General features: G+C 35.8%; 3 protein-coding genes, 1 non-coding gene and 3 pseudogenes across 5 annotated transcripts; 2 read left to right on the forward strand and 5 right to left on the reverse strand.

Annotated features, from left to right (window-relative positions):
* Positions 1-451: 451 nt before the first annotated feature.
* LOC120169825 lies at positions 452-1,430 on the forward strand (annotated as a pseudogene).
* A 392-nt stretch (positions 1,431-1,822) lies between these two features.
* Positions 1,823-1,894, reverse strand: TRNAM-CAU. Its single transcript has one exon. It is a non-coding gene; the product is annotated as a tRNA-Met (tRNA).
* A 129-nt stretch (positions 1,895-2,023) lies between these two features.
* LOC120169946 lies at positions 2,024-4,521 on the forward strand (annotated as a pseudogene).
* An 810-nt stretch (positions 4,522-5,331) lies between these two features.
* On the reverse strand, positions 5,332-6,640 carry LOC120169826 (annotated as a pseudogene).
* A 1,699-nt stretch (positions 6,641-8,339) lies between these two features.
* On the reverse strand, positions 8,340-10,416 carry LOC120169564 (WAT1-related protein At3g53210-like). Its single transcript, XM_039177682.1, has 6 exons — positions 10,048-10,416; positions 9,895-9,957; positions 9,682-9,798; positions 9,136-9,535; positions 8,892-9,043; positions 8,340-8,791 (listed from the first exon to the last, which is right to left on the reverse strand). Exons 1-6 carry the CDS (start codon positions 10,350-10,352, stop codon positions 8,626-8,628), a joined length of 1,203 nt encoding a protein of 400 aa, XP_039033613.1. The 5' UTR covers positions 10,353-10,416; the 3' UTR covers positions 8,340-8,625.
* Positions 10,417-12,115: 1,699 nt separating this feature from the next.
* LOC120169419 (glutaredoxin-C3-like) lies at positions 12,116-13,142 on the reverse strand. The gene is made up of 4 exons (XM_039177557.1): positions 12,943-13,142; positions 12,719-12,792; positions 12,542-12,640; positions 12,116-12,437 (listed from the first exon to the last, which is right to left on the reverse strand). Exons 1-4 carry the CDS (start codon positions 13,107-13,109, stop codon positions 12,379-12,381), a joined length of 399 nt encoding a protein of 132 aa, XP_039033488.1. The 5' UTR covers positions 13,110-13,142; the 3' UTR covers positions 12,116-12,378.
* A 2,105-nt stretch (positions 13,143-15,247) lies between these two features.
* On the reverse strand, positions 15,248-19,875 carry LOC120169485 (zinc finger CCCH domain-containing protein 44-like). 2 transcript variants are annotated; one of them, XM_039177614.1, is made up of 5 exons: positions 19,277-19,875; positions 18,792-18,871; positions 18,078-18,268; positions 17,501-17,901; positions 15,248-17,443 (listed from the first exon to the last, which is right to left on the reverse strand). In XM_039177614.1, exons 1-5 carry the CDS (start codon positions 19,588-19,590, stop codon positions 15,418-15,420), a joined length of 3,012 nt encoding a protein of 1,003 aa, XP_039033545.1. In that variant the 5' UTR covers positions 19,591-19,875; the 3' UTR covers positions 15,248-15,417. The 2 variants fall into 2 exon arrangements, with proteins under 2 accessions (XP_039033545.1, XP_039033546.1); XM_039177615.1 differs by lacking the exon at positions 18,792-18,871 and having other exon boundaries at positions 19,277-19,489.
* Between the last annotated feature and the right edge of the window lie 629 nt (positions 19,876-20,504).

Genomic DNA, 20,504 nt, shown 5'->3' on the forward strand with positions numbered 1-20,504 from the left:
AGTTTTGGTGAAGGATGAGATGCTGAAAGCTGACAGATGCCGAGGAAATAGGCGGTGGAATGATTTGTTTCTTAACAAGGGCAAGCCACCCCACACCCTTCAAATGCACTCTGGTCGTCTATCAATGCTCTCATAAGATGCCAATCTAAAGTTTGGATTTTATCATTAAATTGGCCAGCAAGGACCAATGTACATATATATTATACCTCTCGCCATGCATGAGTCCGACCTTCTTCTATTGTTCTTTCTTTTATCTTTTCTTTTTTTATCTGCCTGGTTTAGAAACCAGGGCTTAGAAGGCAAGGAAATGAAACTTCCCTAGAAACATGCTGGGGAATTTAATTATTGTCAGTGTTAATCTAAATACTATTCTTTCATTGAAGTTAATATGCATATTTAATTCATAGTCTCTTGTTTTGATTTGCTGTCATTGTGTTCCATCAAAGTTACCATGTTGACAATAATTAATTGGTCCATACCCAACCATTCTTTGAAAAAGTTACCAAACTATCTAACCATGAAGATAAAGGTCATTTCTTTTCACTTCCCTCAATCTATTTGGTTTATCCTGCTTATCGGTAATCTCGGCAAACACCCTTCACTGAGATTTGAAACCCGGAAACCTCCTTGTCAATGCTAACTGTGACTTAAAGATACGTGATCTTGGACTGACCCTGAACCAGCCGAGGCAACGAACAATCAATGACTGAGTATGCTGTCATCCGCTGGTACCGTGCGTCTGTGCTCCTACTCTGCCGTGACAATTACGGGACCTCTATCGATGTTTGGTCAGTAGGATGCATCTTCGCAAAGATTCTTGGTCAAAACGAATCTTTCCTGGAACAGAATGCCGCAACCAGGCTTAAGCTGATTATCAATGTTCTTGGATGCCAACAAAGAATCTTCAGTTTATTGATAATCCCAAAGCTCGATCAAGTCACTTCAGTACTCTAGGGGAGTCCACTTTTCCCATTTATACCCACAAGCCGCTCCGTTAGCCATATATTTGTTGCAAAGGATGGCTTGTTTTCGACCCATCAAAGAGAATTACAGCCAGAGAAGCGCTCCTACATCCTTACCTATCAGGGCTATACGATCCGAGGAGCAATCAACCTGCTCAAGTTCCCATTGATCTCGAGACAGATGAGAACATGAGAGAACCGATGGTTAGGGAGATGATGTGGACTGAAATGCTTCACTGCTACTTAGAGGTTGCATCTTTCAATATGCCAAAGAGAATTACAGCCAGAGAAGCGCTCCTACATCCTTACCTATCAGGGCTATACGATCCGAGGAGCAATCAACCTGCTCAAGTTCCCATTGATCTCGAGACAGATGAGAACATGAGAGAACCGATGGTTAGGGAGATGATGTGGACTGAAATGCTTCACTGCTACTTAGAGGTTGCATCTTTCAATATGCCTAGGTGAACATTGTTTTAGCTATCCTCATTTTTCGCTGCCATGTTGTAATGTACTTTGCGAACCAAAATTATTGTTTGAACTCTAAGAACACTATCGAGACATCCACCGCGGAACGGAAACCAACTGTCACGTCCTGTTAAGCTTGAGGTCCCAAGTGGTGCAATATGGCAGGTGAAGCTTACAAAGAGTGATGAATGGGTGTGGTTGCTGAAGGGTTGACAAAATTTGCAGAGCATTACTCACTTGAACTTGGGCCTTTTCTGGATTTTCGACATGAATGATCATTTCCATGTATTAATTTTCGATAGAAGACCTACAGATTTCGAATATTACTGTAGGAGAGAAAAAAAGAAAATGGAACTGTTTTGAAGCTAGAGGATTCATTATTAAAAGAAGCATATCAGAGCCAGGTTTCGATCCTGGGACCTGTGGGTTATGGGCCCACCACGCTTCCGCTGCGCCACTCTGATTGCTTGTTATGAAGCTTTTCGTTTTATTTTAAAATATATATAATTATATAATACGTGTTCTAAAGCCGTTGCAGCTGAAACGCTGCGTTTTGAACCCTTCCGTTTCCCCTACCGTCATATCCAATTGAGTTGGGAGGAGCAAACACAGAGCAGTCACACAAAAGAAGTGGTTCCAATGGCCTCCGTCTTCAGCCAGCCTGGCTGCTGCTTCAGAATCCATCGACGATGCCGTTTCAGCTCTCTTAGATTCTTCTCTTCAACGCCTTTCGCTTCCAATCCCCATTCTCATCGCCATTTCTCTCACAGTCCAATCAAAAAATCCTTCGCTCTCGATGTTTCCAGAAGCTTCTCTCAATCTCACCACCTTCTCAAGGCCGACGTACCCTCCCTCCATCACTTCACCGCTCAATCTTCCGTCACCGCCTCTCAACCGCCGCTCGAGTAAGTCAAATTATTTTATTTTATTCCCCCCAAATTTTTGCGTATTTTTTGTTTTATGCATGAAAATTGTATGTTTAATTCGCTATACTTTTTTTAGTATTTTGACTGGTGATGAATCGGTTGCGGAAGTTGCTTCAAGAGGTAGAATTTATCACGAGACGTATGGATGTCAAATGAATATAAATGATATGGAAATTGTGCTTTCGATAATGAAGAATGCCGGATATAATGAAACAGTGGAAGTTCCCGAGAGTGCTGAGATTATATTTATCAATACTTGCGCCATAAGGGACAATGCTGAGCAAAAAGTGTGGCAAAGGCTTAACTATTTTTGGTTTTTAAAGAGGTGTTGGAGAGTAATGTAGATGGGAAGGTCGCAGTCATTGCGTCCGCCGAAAGTGGTGGTGTTAGGATGTATGGCTGAAAGGTTAAAGGATAAGATTCTGGATGCTGATAAGATGGTTGATGTGGTATGCGGACCGGATGCTTATAGAGATTTGCCGAGGTTGTTGGAAGAGGTTGATTACTGTCGGAAAGGGATCAACACACTTCTTTCGCTCGAGGAGACGTATGCGGATATTAGTCCTGTTAGGATATCAAAAAACGCAGTTATGGCTTTCGTCTCGGTGATGAGAGGGTGTAACAATATGTGCTCATTTTGTATTGTCCCATTTACTAGAGGTAGAGAAAGGTCTCGTCCCGTGGAGTCTATAGTGAAGGAGGTGGGGGAGCTTTGGGAAAATGGTGTGAAGGAGGTAACACTTCTAGGGCAGAATGTTAATAGTTATAATGATACATCTGGAAGTGAAAAAGAAGTTGAACCGGGAAATAGTTGGGAGTTGAGCGAAGGGTTCAAAAGCATGTGCAAGGTGAAAAATACAGGCTTGCGGTTTGCTGATCTCCTAGATCGAATTTCGACTGAGTTTCCAGAGATGCGGTTCAGATATACATCCCCACACCCTAAAGATTTTCCGGATGAATTACTGTATGTGATGCGAGACCGTCATAATATCTGCAAGTGTATTCATTTGCCTGCACAAACAGGGAGTAGCACATTGCTTGAAAGAATGCGTCGCGGGTATAGTAGAGAGGCATATTTAGAGCTCGTTCAAAAGATACGCACAATCATTCCAGATGTCGGAATAAGTAGTGATTTTATTTGTGGTAAGGTTTTATTATGTTAGTGTGGCTTACTATTTCTGTTAATATACTTGCACATGAAACATATGTAGTTGGCCTTTTTAGCCATTGTTTCGAGCAGACTTGCATGTGAAACATAGGCAGTGTGAGCCAAGTTTATACTATCATGCTTTGCTAAAATAGGAGTTAAAGCATACATCAGTTTAATCGTGTAATTAAGAGCCTCGGATTCTAGGGTTGGTAGAGAACATTTTGGGCATATCATTGATGAATCCTAGGTAATGAACATTCACGATAAAAAATTATGCATAGTGAGTCCACCTGTAAAACATCTTCACCTTGTACATTTTGACCTGCAATTTCCTGGGTTGCACTCTTATTATCTGGATTTTTGTGGGCAGGTTTCTGTGGTGAAATAGAAGAGGAACACAAAGACACGGTAAGCCTAATAAAGGCTGTTGGTTATGATATGGCATTCATGTTTGCATACATGAGAGAGAAAACTCACGCGCATAGAAACTACACCGATGATGTTCCTGAAGAAGTGAACAAAGAAGGCTCACCGAACTTATAAAGGCTTTCCATGAGAGTACTTGTCAGCGTTATGACTCCCAGGTAGGAACCATCCAACTTGTTTTGGTTGAAGGACCGAACAAGAAAACTCCAGAAACAGAGCTCGTGGGCAAAAGCGATAGAGGCCATAGAGTTTTATTTGCTAATCTTCCTCTGCTGGATCGAGATAATCTGATGGATGGCAAAAGGAATCCCGCTGTTGGCGATTATGTAGAAGTTCATATAACAAAGTCCACAAGAACATCACTTCATGGAGAGGCACTAGCTATAACCAAATTAACCACTTTTTACAACATGTGGAGAATGATGCAGTTGCCTGTGGTATCTGAAGTAGAAAACTGGCCGCATTTTACCGCTGTGCACCAGGTTGTCTTCTAAATAGTTTCATCTATTTTGCATGAATTACAGGCATTCTCGTCTTGTTTCATAATACTAAAATAACTTATGCTATTAATGCTAGGCTATTATGGTTATTTGCAAGGTATTGAATTTAATGTGAATGCTGTGCTGAATTTAGGTCCTTGAAAGAGAATTTGGTGGAAGATTATTGAATAAAAAATGCCATATATTGATATTTTAATGACATTTTTTTAATTAGACAATATTTAAGATACAGTTAGAAATATCATTAGAAGATATAAATGCTAAAAATGTCTGCTGTTTAAAAATGAAAATTCGGTATACATACGCATACTTTAGATAAAAAAATAGTCTTAAGAAATGTAGTAGGTAGTAGGGTATAAATAGAGTATTCGATGATTTATTCACAATAACGTTCATTTATGTTAGTTTATTAAGTTAAATAAAAAGTATGAACAAAATTTTATGTTTTTTAAACAAACGAACTCAAATAGGGTGTATTCGATTCATTTATTTTTACGAACAAATCATTTATTGACTTGTTTATAAATTTGTTTATCATGTTTTCTTTTTTCTTTTACATTTTAAATATTGGTGAATGTATGGATTAGATTGAATCTATAGTTAACTTTGAAGTTCAAATATTGAATAAAGAATGTTGAATGTCCAACATGTTTGTAAACCTTAAATGAACATGTTTATGAACCTAAACGAAATGAACATGTTCATGAACGTTAATGAAGTGAACACAAACATCTTAGAAAATGAACAAATGAATTAATATAATACATTAACAAATAAATAACAAAAATAATCTTATTTGTTAATATTTGTTTAAGCCCGAGTCACTTACACCAATGGTAAGAGGACAGAATGAGTCATAAGTCCTCCAGACATGAAAGATGAGAAAATAGAAATAATAATCAAGCAGAAGTACTAGAGGCAGTCATATGCTTTAACACAGTCTGTTGAACTCATCTTTCTGTGCTCCTACAACTTGTCCCAGAATCTTACCCTCCTGAGAACATGAAAGTCGGCATTGCCTCGACAGCCCAATCGGCAGCAACATCCTGAGAAAAGAAACAAAAAACTCGAATTTGATCGACTTGTACATATCCAACACCTTGATAGAATATTGGTGACTTTAATTCTGGATTTTTACCTTCAACTCATCAACATCCACCTTAAGAAAGGTGACAGAAGGGATTTCTTGGCTAGTTCCGCCAGGAATGGTGAGATAAAGCGGCAGGGTCCACACCAGATGCAGTGAATCAAACCAACCACCACCTCATTTATCACATTATCATAAACATATACCTTTCCCAATTAAGAAGGTGCAAAAATAAAAGCTGAAAAAGTTCTCAGAGCACATGGCTACAGAGAACAAGCTAAAACTTCCGATTTCAGAGGTGAGCATCGGATATGAAAATCTCATACTCAGTGATGGATTTAAACATATTTTTGAGGGTATATATCAAGTAACGGAATTTGCCACCATAATATAACATTTATTTCCATAGTGTACGTTACTATTGTCATTCTTAAGCACCTTTCCCTTTTATCAGGACGTTTTTGTTTAACAATTATAAGTTACAAACCTTAACAGCAGTGAGGGAGCTATGTTATCACTCTAGAAAAATTGCTCCCTAATTCCTTTTTTGTATTAAAAAATGTATAGATATATTTATTTATTTAGATTTTATTCTCCCTTTTCTATTGAATTAGATTTTGCCTCTACTCTTCTTAACAGAGAAAGATTCAACCAAACATTTTCTATTGTTAAACTTGGAATCCGTCATTCATGAGCCTAATCTTGAATAATTGTTATAGTTAAAAAAAATAAAAGAAAAAGGTCCCTTCACCGACGACAGAAATCTTTTTTCTTTTCATTTCCTGTAAGCTTAAAGCCTTAAACGTTACAAACGGTAAATTATTCAGATTAAAATTCCAAATCCAGAAACAAATGAAAGCAGGTCAGATCTGGAAAAAACAAAATAATCATAAATGAAAGCTAAAAGAAAAATCGAATAAAATATATTAGAGAAAACGAAGGAAACAAAACAAAATACCAGTTTTTTTGGATTCGTTGCATTCTTGAAGCTGCTCGTTCCAAGCCTGAAGACTGTGGCAAGCGGTCACTTGGCCTTCCTCTGCTGCCATTTTAATTTCGTTCTTCAAAGGAGACTGTGAACCGAATTCAAATGTATAAAATAATACTATAAATTCGCCATGCAAAAAATGCTTCTCTCTGTTTTTGTTATCTCATTCCCTTTGCTCTGCTTAAATAAGCAAATTCAGCTTTCGTCAATGGGATGGGCCAAGAGTTTTGGTTTAATTACGATTCTACCATTTTCTATGTATAAATCTATGATTATTATAATAATTAGTATATTATTTTAAAATTTAATATTATTATATGCAAAATGGTCTATCATAGTTTGTTATTATATTATTTAACTAACATTTAAAATTTACCAAGTAAACTAAACTAAACTAAATCAACAACCATCTTATAAAAAAGTTTGTTTTACCAAAAAATTGAACCGAAATTTAATGCAGCCAATTTTGACTAATAATAGAAGGAAAATCTACATATGACAAACAATTAAGATATACCATATATAATACCTTAAGAATGATTACGATACGGGTAAGCACACCAATATATACTAACATGAAACATATACATCAATAGCCATGAAGATTAAGGGCATATCTTCCACCACATTAATGGAGTTGAGGTTGAAAAACATGAAAAAGCTACAATTCTTGAAACAGTAAGTACCAAGAAGGAACCAACCAACAAGAAGGGATGCAAAGAGGGCCAAGAAGAAAAGGTATGTCGTTCCACCGAACACGAGTCCGAGACTGGATACGATAACAGATGGCAAGAAATTTCGCAAAAATCCTATTCTGTTCGCCCACTGTCCCTTGAATAAGACGAGAAGAGCAACGCTAACTACATTCCACCCACCAGAATGAACGCCTAACCTGTTCAAGTTGTTTGCTACAAATGAATGGCAATTGCATGTGAAATATCAAGAGTGTGAGTGTTCGATGTCAAAAGGTTGAGAATTATCTTTAAATAAATATTACCTTGTATTATCATGTACAAATGGTCCTTTGACTGTAGGTTATTGCTTAAACAACCAAACATATTTTAAAGGAAAATGATACGTTTGGAACATAATGAATAGTCGAGTGATCATTTTGTAACTTTTAATAGTTAAAGGACTTAACAAAACAACATTCTATAGTCAAATGATCATTTTGTAACTTTTAATAGTTAAAGGATTTAATAAAATAATATTTTATAATTAGGGGATCATTTGTGTAATTTATCCTTTTTAATAGAAAATGGTTTTTATTTAAAATATTATTCTTATTTCTCAAATGTAGGATTTCTAAGTTTAGGGTAACATTTAGGTTTGAACCTAAATTGTAATCTAAATTATATAATTTATTATAAATATTATAATATTTAAAATTTCAATCTAAAATATTATATGTGTCAATCTAAAAAATTATATATTCGATAAGAAAAATAATTACAACTTAAAAACGTTACTGTTATTTCTCAAATGAAAATGATTGGAACCAAAAAGGTTATCCAAACTATACAAGTTATTATAAATTTAATAACATTTTAAGTTTTAATCTAAAATATTATTCGATTCAAATCTAAAAAATAATATATTTGATAAGATAAACGATTTTTAAATTAAAATATTATCATTATTTTCCAATGAAAAAACTCTGAACTCTTTTCAGAATCCCAGTAGTCTGACTGGTCCACTGGATTCGATTATCAGCTAACTTAGATCAATTCCATTTAGTAATCCAATTTGATTTTCTTCAACGCAGGGACGTGCTTTGTATTCATCAATATTATAAGATAACAACGGACAAAATGATTGTCCAAACCAAAACATGTTGGCTATTAGAGCTCAGAGAAGCCACCCTCTGTGTTCCTTTCAACATTAATAATAATAATAAGTACCAAAAGAATTGATTCGCATATTATGGCATCTCATGTTGAATGATGATCAAAACAATTCAAACTTTTCTAATATATATTTCTAAAATATGTGATTTTCCCCCCATCAATTTGAATAGAACCTCCTGCTTCATACGATCCATAATGCCCATTCCTGTGGATCAGATGACCGGTTTTGCCATGCAGCTGACAAGGTATCAATGTCCCTCAACTCTGCAAATTATGTCCCAGGGGCCTCAAGCAATGGCTTAATGAAGGTGGATTCGACGCCGTTACATTCAGACATCGAGTGAATCGGTTCGTTTTCGGATAGGAACTTGCTCTCTTCATTTTTTCCTAGGATCACCAGATACAATCCTGCTATGATCAGTGCTGCTCCAACTACCCTGCAAATTTCACATATTTCTTGATACGGTAAGTAAAACTCGTAGATCCGAATGAAGTTTCATTGCAGGCGACAATGGATGCTTGGATGTTAAGACTTACCCTCCCAAGTAGAATTCTTCACCCAATGTAACAGTAGCCAGTACAGCTGCAAGTAAGGTTTGCAGAGGTAAATACATGGAGACGAACAAGGGACCTCCTCTGTCAACAACATATATTTGTAATGCAAACACCATTGCTGAAGCTATGAGTCCCTGCTCAACATCAAACATGAATCGTGAACTCAAAAAATACAATGATTAATACAGTTTGGGTTCTCGGTTTTAAGGTTTTTGCCAATACCGACCGTGTAGACAATAGTGAAGACTTCACTGCCGGAGTGAACCTGCCAAGCTAGGGGGTCTTTTTCGACGGCGGCCGCGATGGCACCAAACTGCATAACGGCAAAAAAGCAAGTGTACGAAACGAACGAGAGCCGAGCCGGGTATTCCTTTAGGACTGGTGCTTGTAAAACGATCCAGCTTGACCAGCAAAGGGAATGGCCTATGAGACATATGCAACCAATTGTCCAGTTCTTCCCTTGTGCATCTCCAAAAGATGAAAAGAGTGACTTATTTGAAGGTGAATTGGGACTATAAACGATTGGCCCTTTGTAAAGGGTTATAACTAAAGCTCCAGCTACTGAAGCAAGAGTTCCGAACACCTTAGCTATTCCATCTTTACGATTCAAGTGTACTTGTTCCATCCTTCAAAGAAAAAAAAAGACATACCATTGTTCTAAAATACGGATCTGAGTACGATTCTTCGATTATGCAAAGAAATTCAGGGAAAAATGAGCATACTCAAATCCGATATTAACCCAGAGTTGAAGTACTAAGTGTCTATCTCTCACCTCAGTAAGGCAGCCATGATGAAAGTCACAGCTGGGACAGAATTCTCAGTAGCAGAAGCTAATGCAGGCGATGTGTTGTCTAAGCCAAATATGTAAAATCCTTGATTCAATGTTATTCTGGCAAAACAGAAAGAAAGAACAACTAGATTACTTGATTGATCCATACGAAAATTGGAAAAATTGTTGATAAATGATTCACAGTTGATACCCTACCCGATAAATCCAAGGAGGAAGAATTGTATCAGGAAAGAAACGGTCAGTGCTGGTCTTTTTTTCCTGCAAAAAACAAGTTAAAGGAGTTGTGGAAAATAAATAGAACTGAAATTGCAAAGATACTTGATTTTGTACTCCAACAAAATGGCATACTTTTCTAGGAAATAGGCAGAGGGGGCCAAGGCAAGCAGGGCCAAGATGTTCCTATAAAAGGGGAAAACAAGCTTGCTTACACCCATATTAAGAGCAACTCGCATGATTACATGATTCACGGCATAACCGAGCTGAAAAACATTCATGGCAATATGCAGCTTGGCTCGTTCAGGCACTCCGCATGTTCTCGCAGCAGAGGCAAAGCCAGAGACAGCCTCAGCCATTGGAGATGGGAAACCAGGCAAAGGGGAAATAGTGAATAATTGAGAGGATGCTAGTATGGTGTATATAATTAAAGAGAACATGACGAGTACTGTGTAATCAAAGCTTATAAAATAGTCATAATTATTATTTAATTTGTTGACAGAAGCCTAATTTACTTGTGGAAATTTGCATCTCTGGATCGACCTCAAGCTTGTCCACGTCAGATTTCTCGTATTTTTTTACTTTTATTTAGAATCATGTATGATTGAGTACATGATGTCAACAATCGCATGGGAAATTGGGGGTCTCCCCCTATAGATAAGATTCCAAGGCTGAGTATTACAACTGGCAAAGAAGTAATGGACAAAACTAGAGAAAAAATTGGAGATGATAGCTGATTAATTAGTGAAATAGTGATATTTTTATAATGTAGGTGAAGCAGTCGAAAACTGATATTTATTTTGGAAAAGTTGTTAGTAGCGGCTTACGACTTTGCCCTAATTTTTTTTTCCTGCTGTTACAGTTTTAGGACCAAATTGAAAGAAAATTAAAAATGTTAACGCTAAAGTAAAATTATATAAAGATACGAACGCATAATAAAATGAAACAGTGAGTTTAAGAGGCGTTCAAAATAATTTATGAAGATTTAATTCAACTTGAAGCTGATTTTTTATAATTCTTATTTTAATCCCTGTACTTTCATTTATTTACAATTTGGTTCTAAAATAAAAAAATAGAGCAAAGTTGTCAGCAGTTGCGACAACTTCAACAAAGTGATCCTCATCTGCTGCCAATTTTGCACCATTTTTTTTACATTTTAGAATCAATTTGAAAGAAAATTAAGTATAGAGACTAAAATAAAATCTTATAAATCCACTATACAATAAAATGAAACGATGAGTTTAAGAAAAGAACCTAAAAGTTCAATTCATCTAGAGTTGATTTAAAAAAAACTTATTTTAATCTTTCCACTTTTATTTCTTAAAAATTTAGTTCCAAATTTAACTGAAGTAATGTTTAGGCACGGATATGCTAATAGAACCAAAATGATGAATTTGTATTCTTGGAGATGATAAGTTTTGTACATGGATTTTCTATTTCCATTTTTATGCATAAACTTCAAGCAGCCATGGTGGGTTCCTAATAACTTGTTTCATTGTTCATATTAAAAAATACGATACACTACACATTTAGAACCTAAACTATCAATTTTGATCCGTTTTAGTACCTGAACTTTCGATTTTTTCAAAACCATATCTAACGTTTAGTTTTCTTTTTAATACCACACCATCAAAAACTTAATGTGTTTAGTACCTAAACTATCGGTTTTGGTCCGTTTTAATATCTAAACTTTCATTTTGTTCAAAACTTTAACATTAAATTTTGAAAGGGAGTACTAAAATGAAACAAAAACTAAACTTTATGTATGATTTGAAAAAAATCAAAAAGTCTAGGTACTAAAATGAAACAAAAACTAAACTTTAGGTATGATTTTGAAAAAATGAAAATTTAGGTATTAAAATGGACCAAAATTGATAGTTTAGGTACTACATGTGTAATTTACCCTAAAAATATATATTAATATCAGCATTTAGTTTTGAATTCCTTAACAGCATTGGAACTTCTGCATATGGTCCATAGCAACAGCCCCCAAGCATTCATCTAATCAAAGAGCAACAAAGAACTTATAAACACACAAACACATATATGTATCATCAGAATCAGATAATTTGGACACTCCAATGGCCAGCAGGAGAGGAAATATAGCCTTCTCCAGGCAACCAATTTTGACAAAAAACTATCTACTTACATATCAATAAACAACAAAATAGCTAAAAGGGTCTATAGAAAGTATAGATTATGTGAAAACTAAATCAAAGTTATTGCTCCTTCCCCACACCTGCATTTATAGTGAAGTTAAGATCAAAGTCGTAGTTTTCCATAACGACGAAGAACTATAAGATAACCTCAAAGTGACATGCATTTAGCACAGAGCATTCAACAATATCTTGCTGTGAACTTACTAAATTCACAACCCAAAGGGCCAGAGATGATTCTCTAACTCTCAGGCTGCATTACGAATCACGAGTCGGATCAAAATGACTGCATTCCCTTCTTTCTAACAGTTCATCGACTTGCAGATGCAAGCTTTTGCAATGTACCGTTACTGACTGCGTTACGGAGATCTACATGGTACAAATGAATAAGAAAAATGAAATCAATATATAATATATATGTATGAATTTATAATATCAAGGAAAACAATTACTATCGAGACTATATAGCTAACCATCAGAGCCTCCAATATGCTTTCCATTCACAAAAACTTGTGGAACGGTGCTTCGACCCACCAAATCCAGAAGGACATGCTGGATTTTAGCTCCATCATCTAAAACAAAAAACTCAACAACTCAATGCTTCATTTAAAATTACTCTATTTGTACATATACAATATACACTCAAATACCTCGGAGATCAAGCTCTACAACATAGGGTTTCTCATTTAGTTCACTGAAAATGCGTTTGGCGCGAAGGCAATACCTACGAGCAAACACAAAGCAAAAGAATTTGAAGCAACCCATCATACCTAATCACAAAAACCCAAGAATTGAACGTCCAATTATCCATTTGAAGAAATACCCATGAAGAAAATTGGGTAAATGTAAAAGAAAATGAGAAAAAACGACATACGGGCAATAGGATTTGGAGAACATAACAATCTTGTAGGAGAAGATGGCGTTTTGGACGAAGGCGGAAGGCGAATTGTTGGGTTTGGCTAGCCTTAGAGCATTTCCGATCACCAGCAACACCAAGACCGCGCCGAAGAGTGTAAGGATCAACCTCGATCGCCTCAACATTTCTTCTATTTCTTATAATCCAGAGGGGGAAATATATGGGGTTTTGTATGTAACTAACAAATGAATGGAGTTCACCAATTTTTAGAGTTTCATGTTCTCGTTTTACACGTCAAGCTTTTAAAGATGTTATCGCCGGCAGCTATTACGTATTCAATATTTATATACGTAATATTTAAATTATAAGTTTAGTTCGTTTTAATATTTAAATTTTAAATTTAATGTTGTATTTTAGTACTCATCGATAAAAATTTAAACGGATGATATCCACTTGACACTTTTTGTAAACTACATCATTCATTAATAAATTATTTCCTCACTTACTTTAGTCACTAATCTTTACTTTTTAAATTTAATTATTTAATTTTTAAATTACTCTTAATTTAATCACTATAACTTTTAAATTTATTTTTTATTTTTTATTACATATTAATAAAATAATAAAAAAATGTCATTTCATAAAAAATATTAATAAAATAAATTGGAGTGATTAAATTGAAGCAATTTGAAAGTGTAGTTAAATTGAAATTTTTTAAACTTTAGTACGAAATAGGAGTGAGAAGCTAGTTAAGTGATGAATGATGTAATTTACCCATAAAAAATACAGTTAAGTTTTAAAAATGAAACCAAAACTAAATTTATATAATTTTAAAAAAATTAAAAATTTAAACATTAAATAAAATCAAAATTAATAATTTAAGTACTAAATACGTAATTCATTTTAAAAATTAAGGGTAAATCTAGTACATTTGACTTTGAAGTTAAGATTTTGACCCAGTAAATATTTACGACTATATAGTTAAATAATACCATAAAATATTTTTTCTGAACTATATTAAAATTAATTTTCTAAACGAGATTTATTTTAAAAAAAAGACAAATCAACAAATGATGGAGACTCCATCAGCGGATGTAATGCCATAAAATATTTTTTTCGTATGTATATTAAAAATGTTCTGGAGTGAAGACTTTGGAGTAGGGGTGTTAAAACGATTAATTCGGTCACTGACCGAATCGAATTTTTATTAATTGAATTAATCATTTTTTTTCTTTAACCGTTAATCGATTCAATTTTTTTTTGAAAATATTAACCTAATTGAACCGAACAAAATTCAGTTATTTCATTCGGTTAACCGAATTAACAGATTTTTTTATAATTTATTTAATTAGATTAATTTGAATATAATAACAGAATTTTTATATTTGGATTAAAATTTTAATTAGGTATTGATAATTTAATGAGATTAGTGTGGTTAGAAAATAATTGAGTCTTAATTCTTAATGAGTTTAAGCTTAAAATATGTATTTAATATATACAATATATTTCATATTTAATAATTTCAGTTAATTCAGTTAATTAACCGATTTCAAACCGAATTAATAGTTAACCGAATATTGAAAAAATGTTAATCGTTCTCCGACCGAACTAATTCAATTCGATCGATTAATTCGGTTAAAACCTAAAAATGAACACCCTACTTCGGAGTATACGGATGGATCGAAAGGACGGGTGGAGATAATTGTTTTATTTTAAAAAATTTAAATTTATCATATATTTTAGATTTTGTATTTAGATTTTCAATTAATAATCCTTTTTTTTAATAAGCATTTCATTACCAATCAACATGTACAACCAAGAATAAATAAATATCTCACTATACAGCCAGCCCCCAGGCTACTCAACTATCACTACTCAATTGACTCAATTTGCACCCATCCATGCCACTATCCTTCACCCGAACCATATCTGATGGAATTGTATGGGAAATTTTAAACAAAAGAGGAAAATAGGATATGAATGAAGATGAATAAATTAGGGCTAGGGATTGGGTTTTGTTTAAAGGGGAAGAGATGACCATTGGAGACATTTGACTCTACATTGTGGCACTCCAAGTCAGTATATAATGGTCCAATTGTGTTTTCCTTCACGTCTATCAATGACTGTTAACGTCGATTGACCATTTTATAACAAACGATAATGTTAGTGACCAATTTGTGACTTTTTAAACATCAATGGTGGAAATGAACACTACCCCAAAGATGAGTTACCATTGACGTAGTTTACCCAAAAATATATGTAAAAATACGACATAGATGCAAGACATGATGAATATAGTGCTTACAAAGCTAAGGCTAGCTACTTTGCAAAAGGTAAGGTATTATTTATTTGTTTATATTCACAGCACAAAAATAATATGGTATTCTTATATGCCCAACTTGAATAATGAATGATACATTACTGTTATAGCTGACGTTTTAAATTTTGGAGAACAAACTAACAGTCAAAATGCACACAATTGTTATGGTTACCTTATCTAGGGTGCCAATAGCTACATGAAGCTCCCTTGTTGCATTCTCCCCTTTCATACAATTTACAAACCCGTTGCCCTTTGGGCGGAGGTCTGAAAGAACCAACTCCGTTCGGAGGAACATCGTAGGTCGAGTGCCTATGCATTGAAGACCTGCCCCGAATAAAACTTGAATCTCTTCCCGGAAAATCAAGGCCCTCCTGTTGGTTTCCCCAATAAGTGCCTAAGTTGATGCTTCCGTTGCCAGGGAAGGTTCCCGGACTAGTTCTTCCCCAACTGAAGTTCCTAGCTCCATGATCTAAGCCCCCCAAATTGAAAATATGGTTTCGCTGAATGGCTTCAGAGTTGGTTGCCGTAGTTTCTCGACCTGTTTTCCAAGTGGTATCTATAGAAGCCATGCCCCATGTTACTCCTGGTGCATGAAACTGCATGCCTGAACCAGCTTCATATTGGTTAACCGAGACATTATTGGGCCATTTATCTTCATCCATTTCAGCACTCGTGGAAGAATGCCGGCCATAACTCTTCTGACCATCAAGAACTTCAGACTTGGAGACCCCAATTGTCTCGATAGTCAAGGTCGACTCAGATGACATTCGTAGATCATTTGTTGAGCTCAAAGCATCACTTTTTCCTGGATCAGGTGCAGGGCTAAAGCAATATGGTTCAGCACCTTGAGCCAACTCACCATCCCAACGTAAAATCGATGTAGATGAAGTCAAGGCATTAAGAGACTCCATTGCTTCAACTTCAGCCAAGAGATCAGAAACTGACTCATCACCAAAAGAATACTCATTGGGGTTGGGAATAATTGGATCCCAAGCAGATGCATTTTCTGCAGGATCTGAGAGACAAGAATGTGCAAATTGACCACTTCCTGAACTTGGAGTAGCAGCATGATCATTTCCCAAGCTAGTCCGTTTCAAAGAAGACTGTAGAACAAGATCCGAGTCCCATTCCTCCGGAGAAGGTTTTGCTGGGGTGGAGGAATACCCACCCCATTCACTAGCTACTTCAGAAAGCAATGGTCCATTAACAACTAAACTAGAAGCTGAACTCCAACTAGGACCCGAATCTTGATGAAGAGCACTCGCAGAAAGAGACTGTTTGTTTTTAGTACCCTGTGGTTTCGAGTCTTTGAGGTTCATCTTTGATGTTGAAGTAGGAAGATCGACGAAATCAATATCATGATTGTGCTCTGCTGCTTCAAGAGCCCTAGCTAGAGAAATGAGACCACAATTGGCATCCCATCCATTTGAAGCATTATTTAAAGGTGATCTCCAGCTTTGCCCACAAGATTTGCCTGATTGTCCCTCAGTATCATTTTGCTTCACATTTCCAGCAATAAATTGACCATTGGAGGTCTTGTTCGAATTTTCGTTCATGTTAATGGAACCACAGTCCCATTTTTCAACCCCATGACCTGTGATATCTAGATGAGACTGTGTTTCACATGATTTCCCAGAAAATGTAGATGATGGAAGTGAACTACTCACTCGAGGCTGGCCAGGGAAGTAATTATCACCCTTCCCAGACTCCCATTGTGTCAAAGGACTTCCTGTCTGTACTGCATTGGAAGTGACAATATCTATGGCAGTAGTACAAGAAGAAGATCGCGAGCCCAATTCTTTGCTCTTTGCAGATTCATTGTTACCACAACAAGGACCACTTGCATCATTCTGCATCGAGTTCGAGCTCACCTCCACCTGTTTACTTTCAATCTGATCCACATTCAGATCCCAACTCCCTCTAACATCTCCAACCTTGTTCTGATATCCATCATTAGGGGAAAACCTTGCATCGTAAACTGGTATGCAGCTTTTATGAAACAGCTGTTGCGGTTGGCTGTACCGTCCAGCCAAAGCATCTGTTAAGAGAGTGGAATCCTCTTTCCTTTCACTTGCTCTCCATACTCTCAAATCAGGTGGGAAAAGACCACTCATGCTCCACCTACGTAACATTGCCATAGGAAATGGCCCATGAATTTTCCCAAGTGGATCTTGATAGTGCCATATTTTTTCTGTCTCGATATTATTTACAGATAGCTCCGTCTCTGTAGAATGCGGTGTCATGCTAGATTCTCTGCTTCCTATATCACTCAAGACATCACCTCTCTTCAGTGGAGAGGGGGGCTCCTTTTCCTTCATATTAAGAAACAAAGGATACCCTTTTGTGAGTCCCTTGTCACTTGCACAATCTGTGCCTTCAGGCAAAGGCATCCCTATCATAACACCTGATTTCTCTGCTTCTAGAGGTTCAGCTTTGTTCAAATATGTCTGTTGTTTAATCGTTTTTCTTCTCTTAGAATAACTAGCACCTAGGTCTCCAAAAGGCCTTTCCGTGCCTACACCTTTAGCAATATCTTTCAGCAGATTTTTAGCTTTAATAAGCTCACATAAACTTAAAGATAGCTTCTCTTTCAATAAAACCCAATACATCTTGAAGAGATACTCCCAACTCGTTTGATCATCAAAATCTACTTGAACCTGCACATCGTAAATTAAAAGGCTTACAAGTTAGACAATGGCTCTTCAATCTTCAGTAATCTAAACATGCCAATTACAACAGTTACCAAACAAGGAAGCACAATTAATCTGAAAAATGGCACGAGTGACGAGACATTCAAAAAGAAATCAGTTGTATAAGGAATAGTTAATCATACCATTTCATTGGTTCCGAAAGCAGTGCTTTCAATCATCATTATAGTTTTCATGCACAATCCACAAAATCCTTTATTTCCTCTTACGTTCACATAATCAGCAGCATCTTTAGTGCAATTCTTGCACAAGGAATATGTGCAAGTATAGCACATATAATACGAAGACTTATGACAAGTGCTACATATGTGCCACCCTGAAATGCGCAACAAATAGAACACCAGATAATTAATGGAACAAACAACTTAGCCGTTGCTAATAATTGAAATAAAAATGTTACCATAATAACCGTTTGATCTGCAAGAATCCAAGTCCCGAACAAATAGACAGTATGATATCGGCGTGAACAATATGAAAAAGTAGAAGAGGTAATGCAATAACTACTTCATGAGCAATAATCCAAACTCAAATGACAGACACCCGAAGCCACCACTCGATAGACACATGTTAATGGTATGATACCATAATATAATTAAGATTAATATAGCAAATTCAGTAACTACACAAGAACAAAGAATCCAAACCGGCGACCGACATGGAAAGCTACCTTTCAAAACACACATGTCAACAGAAGAACAGTTTTAACCGCAAAGAAGCTAAGAGGAACAGTTTCAACACACACATGAAAACACAGGCTTGGACACCTCGCAGCAGTTATATTAGTTAAACTTGAATGGAAGTGAAAAATATTTACAAGGAGTTACTAATATGCAACATACCGCAGTTCCATTTCGCCTTTGATTTAAAGAAGGCCTCATCCCTTTTGATACAAGCTGGATGGTAAGCCTTAGGACAGCCTCTGATCCATAAAATACAATATAATCAGCAATGATGAACAGCACAAAAGGGAAGGAAGAAGAAGAAAGAATACACAAGTCAAAATGAACAGAAGAAGATAAGAGAAATTAAACCAAATTTCCGTCGACAAAAGAAGAAGACCATGAATTGCAATATATGAAACTATTAGTATTAAAAAATAACAAAAAACTGAAGATCATAGGCATCGGCATAGAAATTCCATGTTTAGCTGAAATTTTAACTCCAATTCAAAATTTCCAAAATTAAAAGCTCAGATAAACTGGATTCAGCAAAAGGTTAATAAACTTTCTCAGCTCAATCGCTCTTCCGTTTTCTTACATTTTCTGATCATCAAAACAATAGAAATAGAAAAAAAGACAATAAAACTGCAAATTTCCAAACTCACCGGCGATCACAAAGCACGAGACTCCCGCCATCAAAGCATATAAAGCAAACATCTTCTTCTTCTCCATCCTGGTTCTCCCTCTGAGGCGGCGCCGCCGATGATGAATCGACTTTCCCTTGATTTCTGGGTGGTCTTCCGCGTCTGCGCTTCCCAGCTGTCATCTCAACAACTTTGACTCCATTAGCCGCCACGTCAGCTTTCCCAACGATCATATCCGGACTCCTCTGGCATTGATCGGACCTCGTCAACTCCTCCCCCCGTAAACAATCACGATTCAGACAATCATTATTTTTCCCAACACCAGCACAAGCCATGGTGATCAATCCCCGATATTAAAAATAAAAACGAAAAAAAAAACTCGTTCTTCTAAGTTTCTCGTAGAAAAAAAAACAAATGAACAAATAAAGAAAAAGTTGAGAACCCTATGGAAGAAAATGGGGGTTAGGCAGCGGTGGTGGTGGAGGAGCTATGAGTAGTAGTAGGCACATGGAAATGGAAAATGGGAAATTGGGAAGGGACGTGACAAGGCGTTGTTTGGCAGCAAAAAGGAAGAAAGAAGGAAACTTTAACAACCTTTCCAAAAAGCATTTTGCTTTGAAAGATATAGAAAATAGAGAAGAGGCGCGGACACTTGTAATTTTGAAGTTTTTTTGGGTGGTAAATGTGTTTGACGTCAAACGCGTTTGAATGGTCAGGAGAATGGGAGATCGAGTGCTTGATTCTCTCGTCCGAGGAATTTAACATTAAATTTAAAAACATTTGAAAGTTTAGGTATTAAAACGAACCAAAACTGATAGTTTAGGTATTAAACGCGTTAAAATTTGAAGGATGGGTACTAAAATAAAATAAAAAACTAAACATTAGATATGATTTTAAAAAATTTGAAAGTTTAGGTACTAAACGGACCAAAAATGATAATTTATGTACTAAGCGCATTAAGTTTTTAACAGCGTGATACTAAAATGAAACAAAAATTAAATATTATGTATGATTTTAGGAAAAAAATGAAAGTTTAAATACTAAAATTGACTAAAACCGGTATTTTGGATACTAAACGCGTTAAATTTTTAACGTGATACTAAAATAAAATAAAAACTAAATATTTTACAATTTTGAAATTTAGATATTAAAACGAACTAAAACTAATAATTTAAGTACTAAATGCATAGTTTACCCACTTTTAAAAATGGTGGTTTTTTTTTTTAAGAATTGGGGCCCAAGCGCTGGT

Source organism: Hibiscus syriacus, unplaced genomic scaffold, assembly GCF_006381635.1.
Source record: "Hibiscus syriacus cultivar Baekdansim isolate YM2019G1 unplaced genomic scaffold, ASM638163v2 tig00111769_pilon, whole genome shotgun sequence".
NCBI lineage: Eukaryota > Viridiplantae > Streptophyta > Magnoliopsida > Malvales > Malvaceae > Hibiscus > Hibiscus syriacus.

Bases quoted from the DNA above. Each gene is read 5' to 3' on its own strand.
- LOC120169485 (XM_039177614.1), bottom strand. From the start codon at position 19,590: ATGGCTTGTGCTGGTGTTGGGAAAAATAATGATTGTCTGAATCGTGAT. The intron at 18,269-18,791 runs GTATGTTGCATA...TGCGCATTTCAG, and splicing joins AAAGGCGAAATGGAACTGCG to GGTGGCACATATGTAGCACT. The intron at 17,902-18,077 runs GTATGATTAACT...TACGATGTGCAG, and splicing joins CTTTCGGAACCAATGAAATG to GTTCAAGTAGATTTTGATGA.
- LOC120169419 (XM_039177557.1), bottom strand. From the start codon at position 13,109: ATGTTGAGGCGATCGAGGTTGATCCTTACACTCTTCGGCGCGGTCTTG. The intron at 12,793-12,942 runs GTATGTCGTTTT...GTTTGCTCGTAG, and splicing joins TTCTCCAAATCCTATTGCCC to GTATTGCCTTCGCGCCAAAC. The intron at 12,438-12,541 runs GTTAGCTATATA...TGTACCATGTAG, and splicing joins GCATATTGGAGGCTCTGATG to ATCTCCGTAACGCAGTCAGT.
- LOC120169564 (XM_039177682.1), bottom strand. From the start codon at position 10,352: ATGTTCTCTTTAATTATATACACCATACTAGCATCCTCTCAATTATTC. The intron at 9,799-9,894 runs GTAGGGTATCAA...CTGTTTTGCCAG, and splicing joins TTCCTCCTTGGATTTATCGG to AATAACATTGAATCAAGGAT. The intron at 9,536-9,681 runs GTGAGAGATAGA...TTTTCTTTGAAG, and splicing joins ATCATGGCTGCCTTACTGAG to GATGGAACAAGTACACTTGA.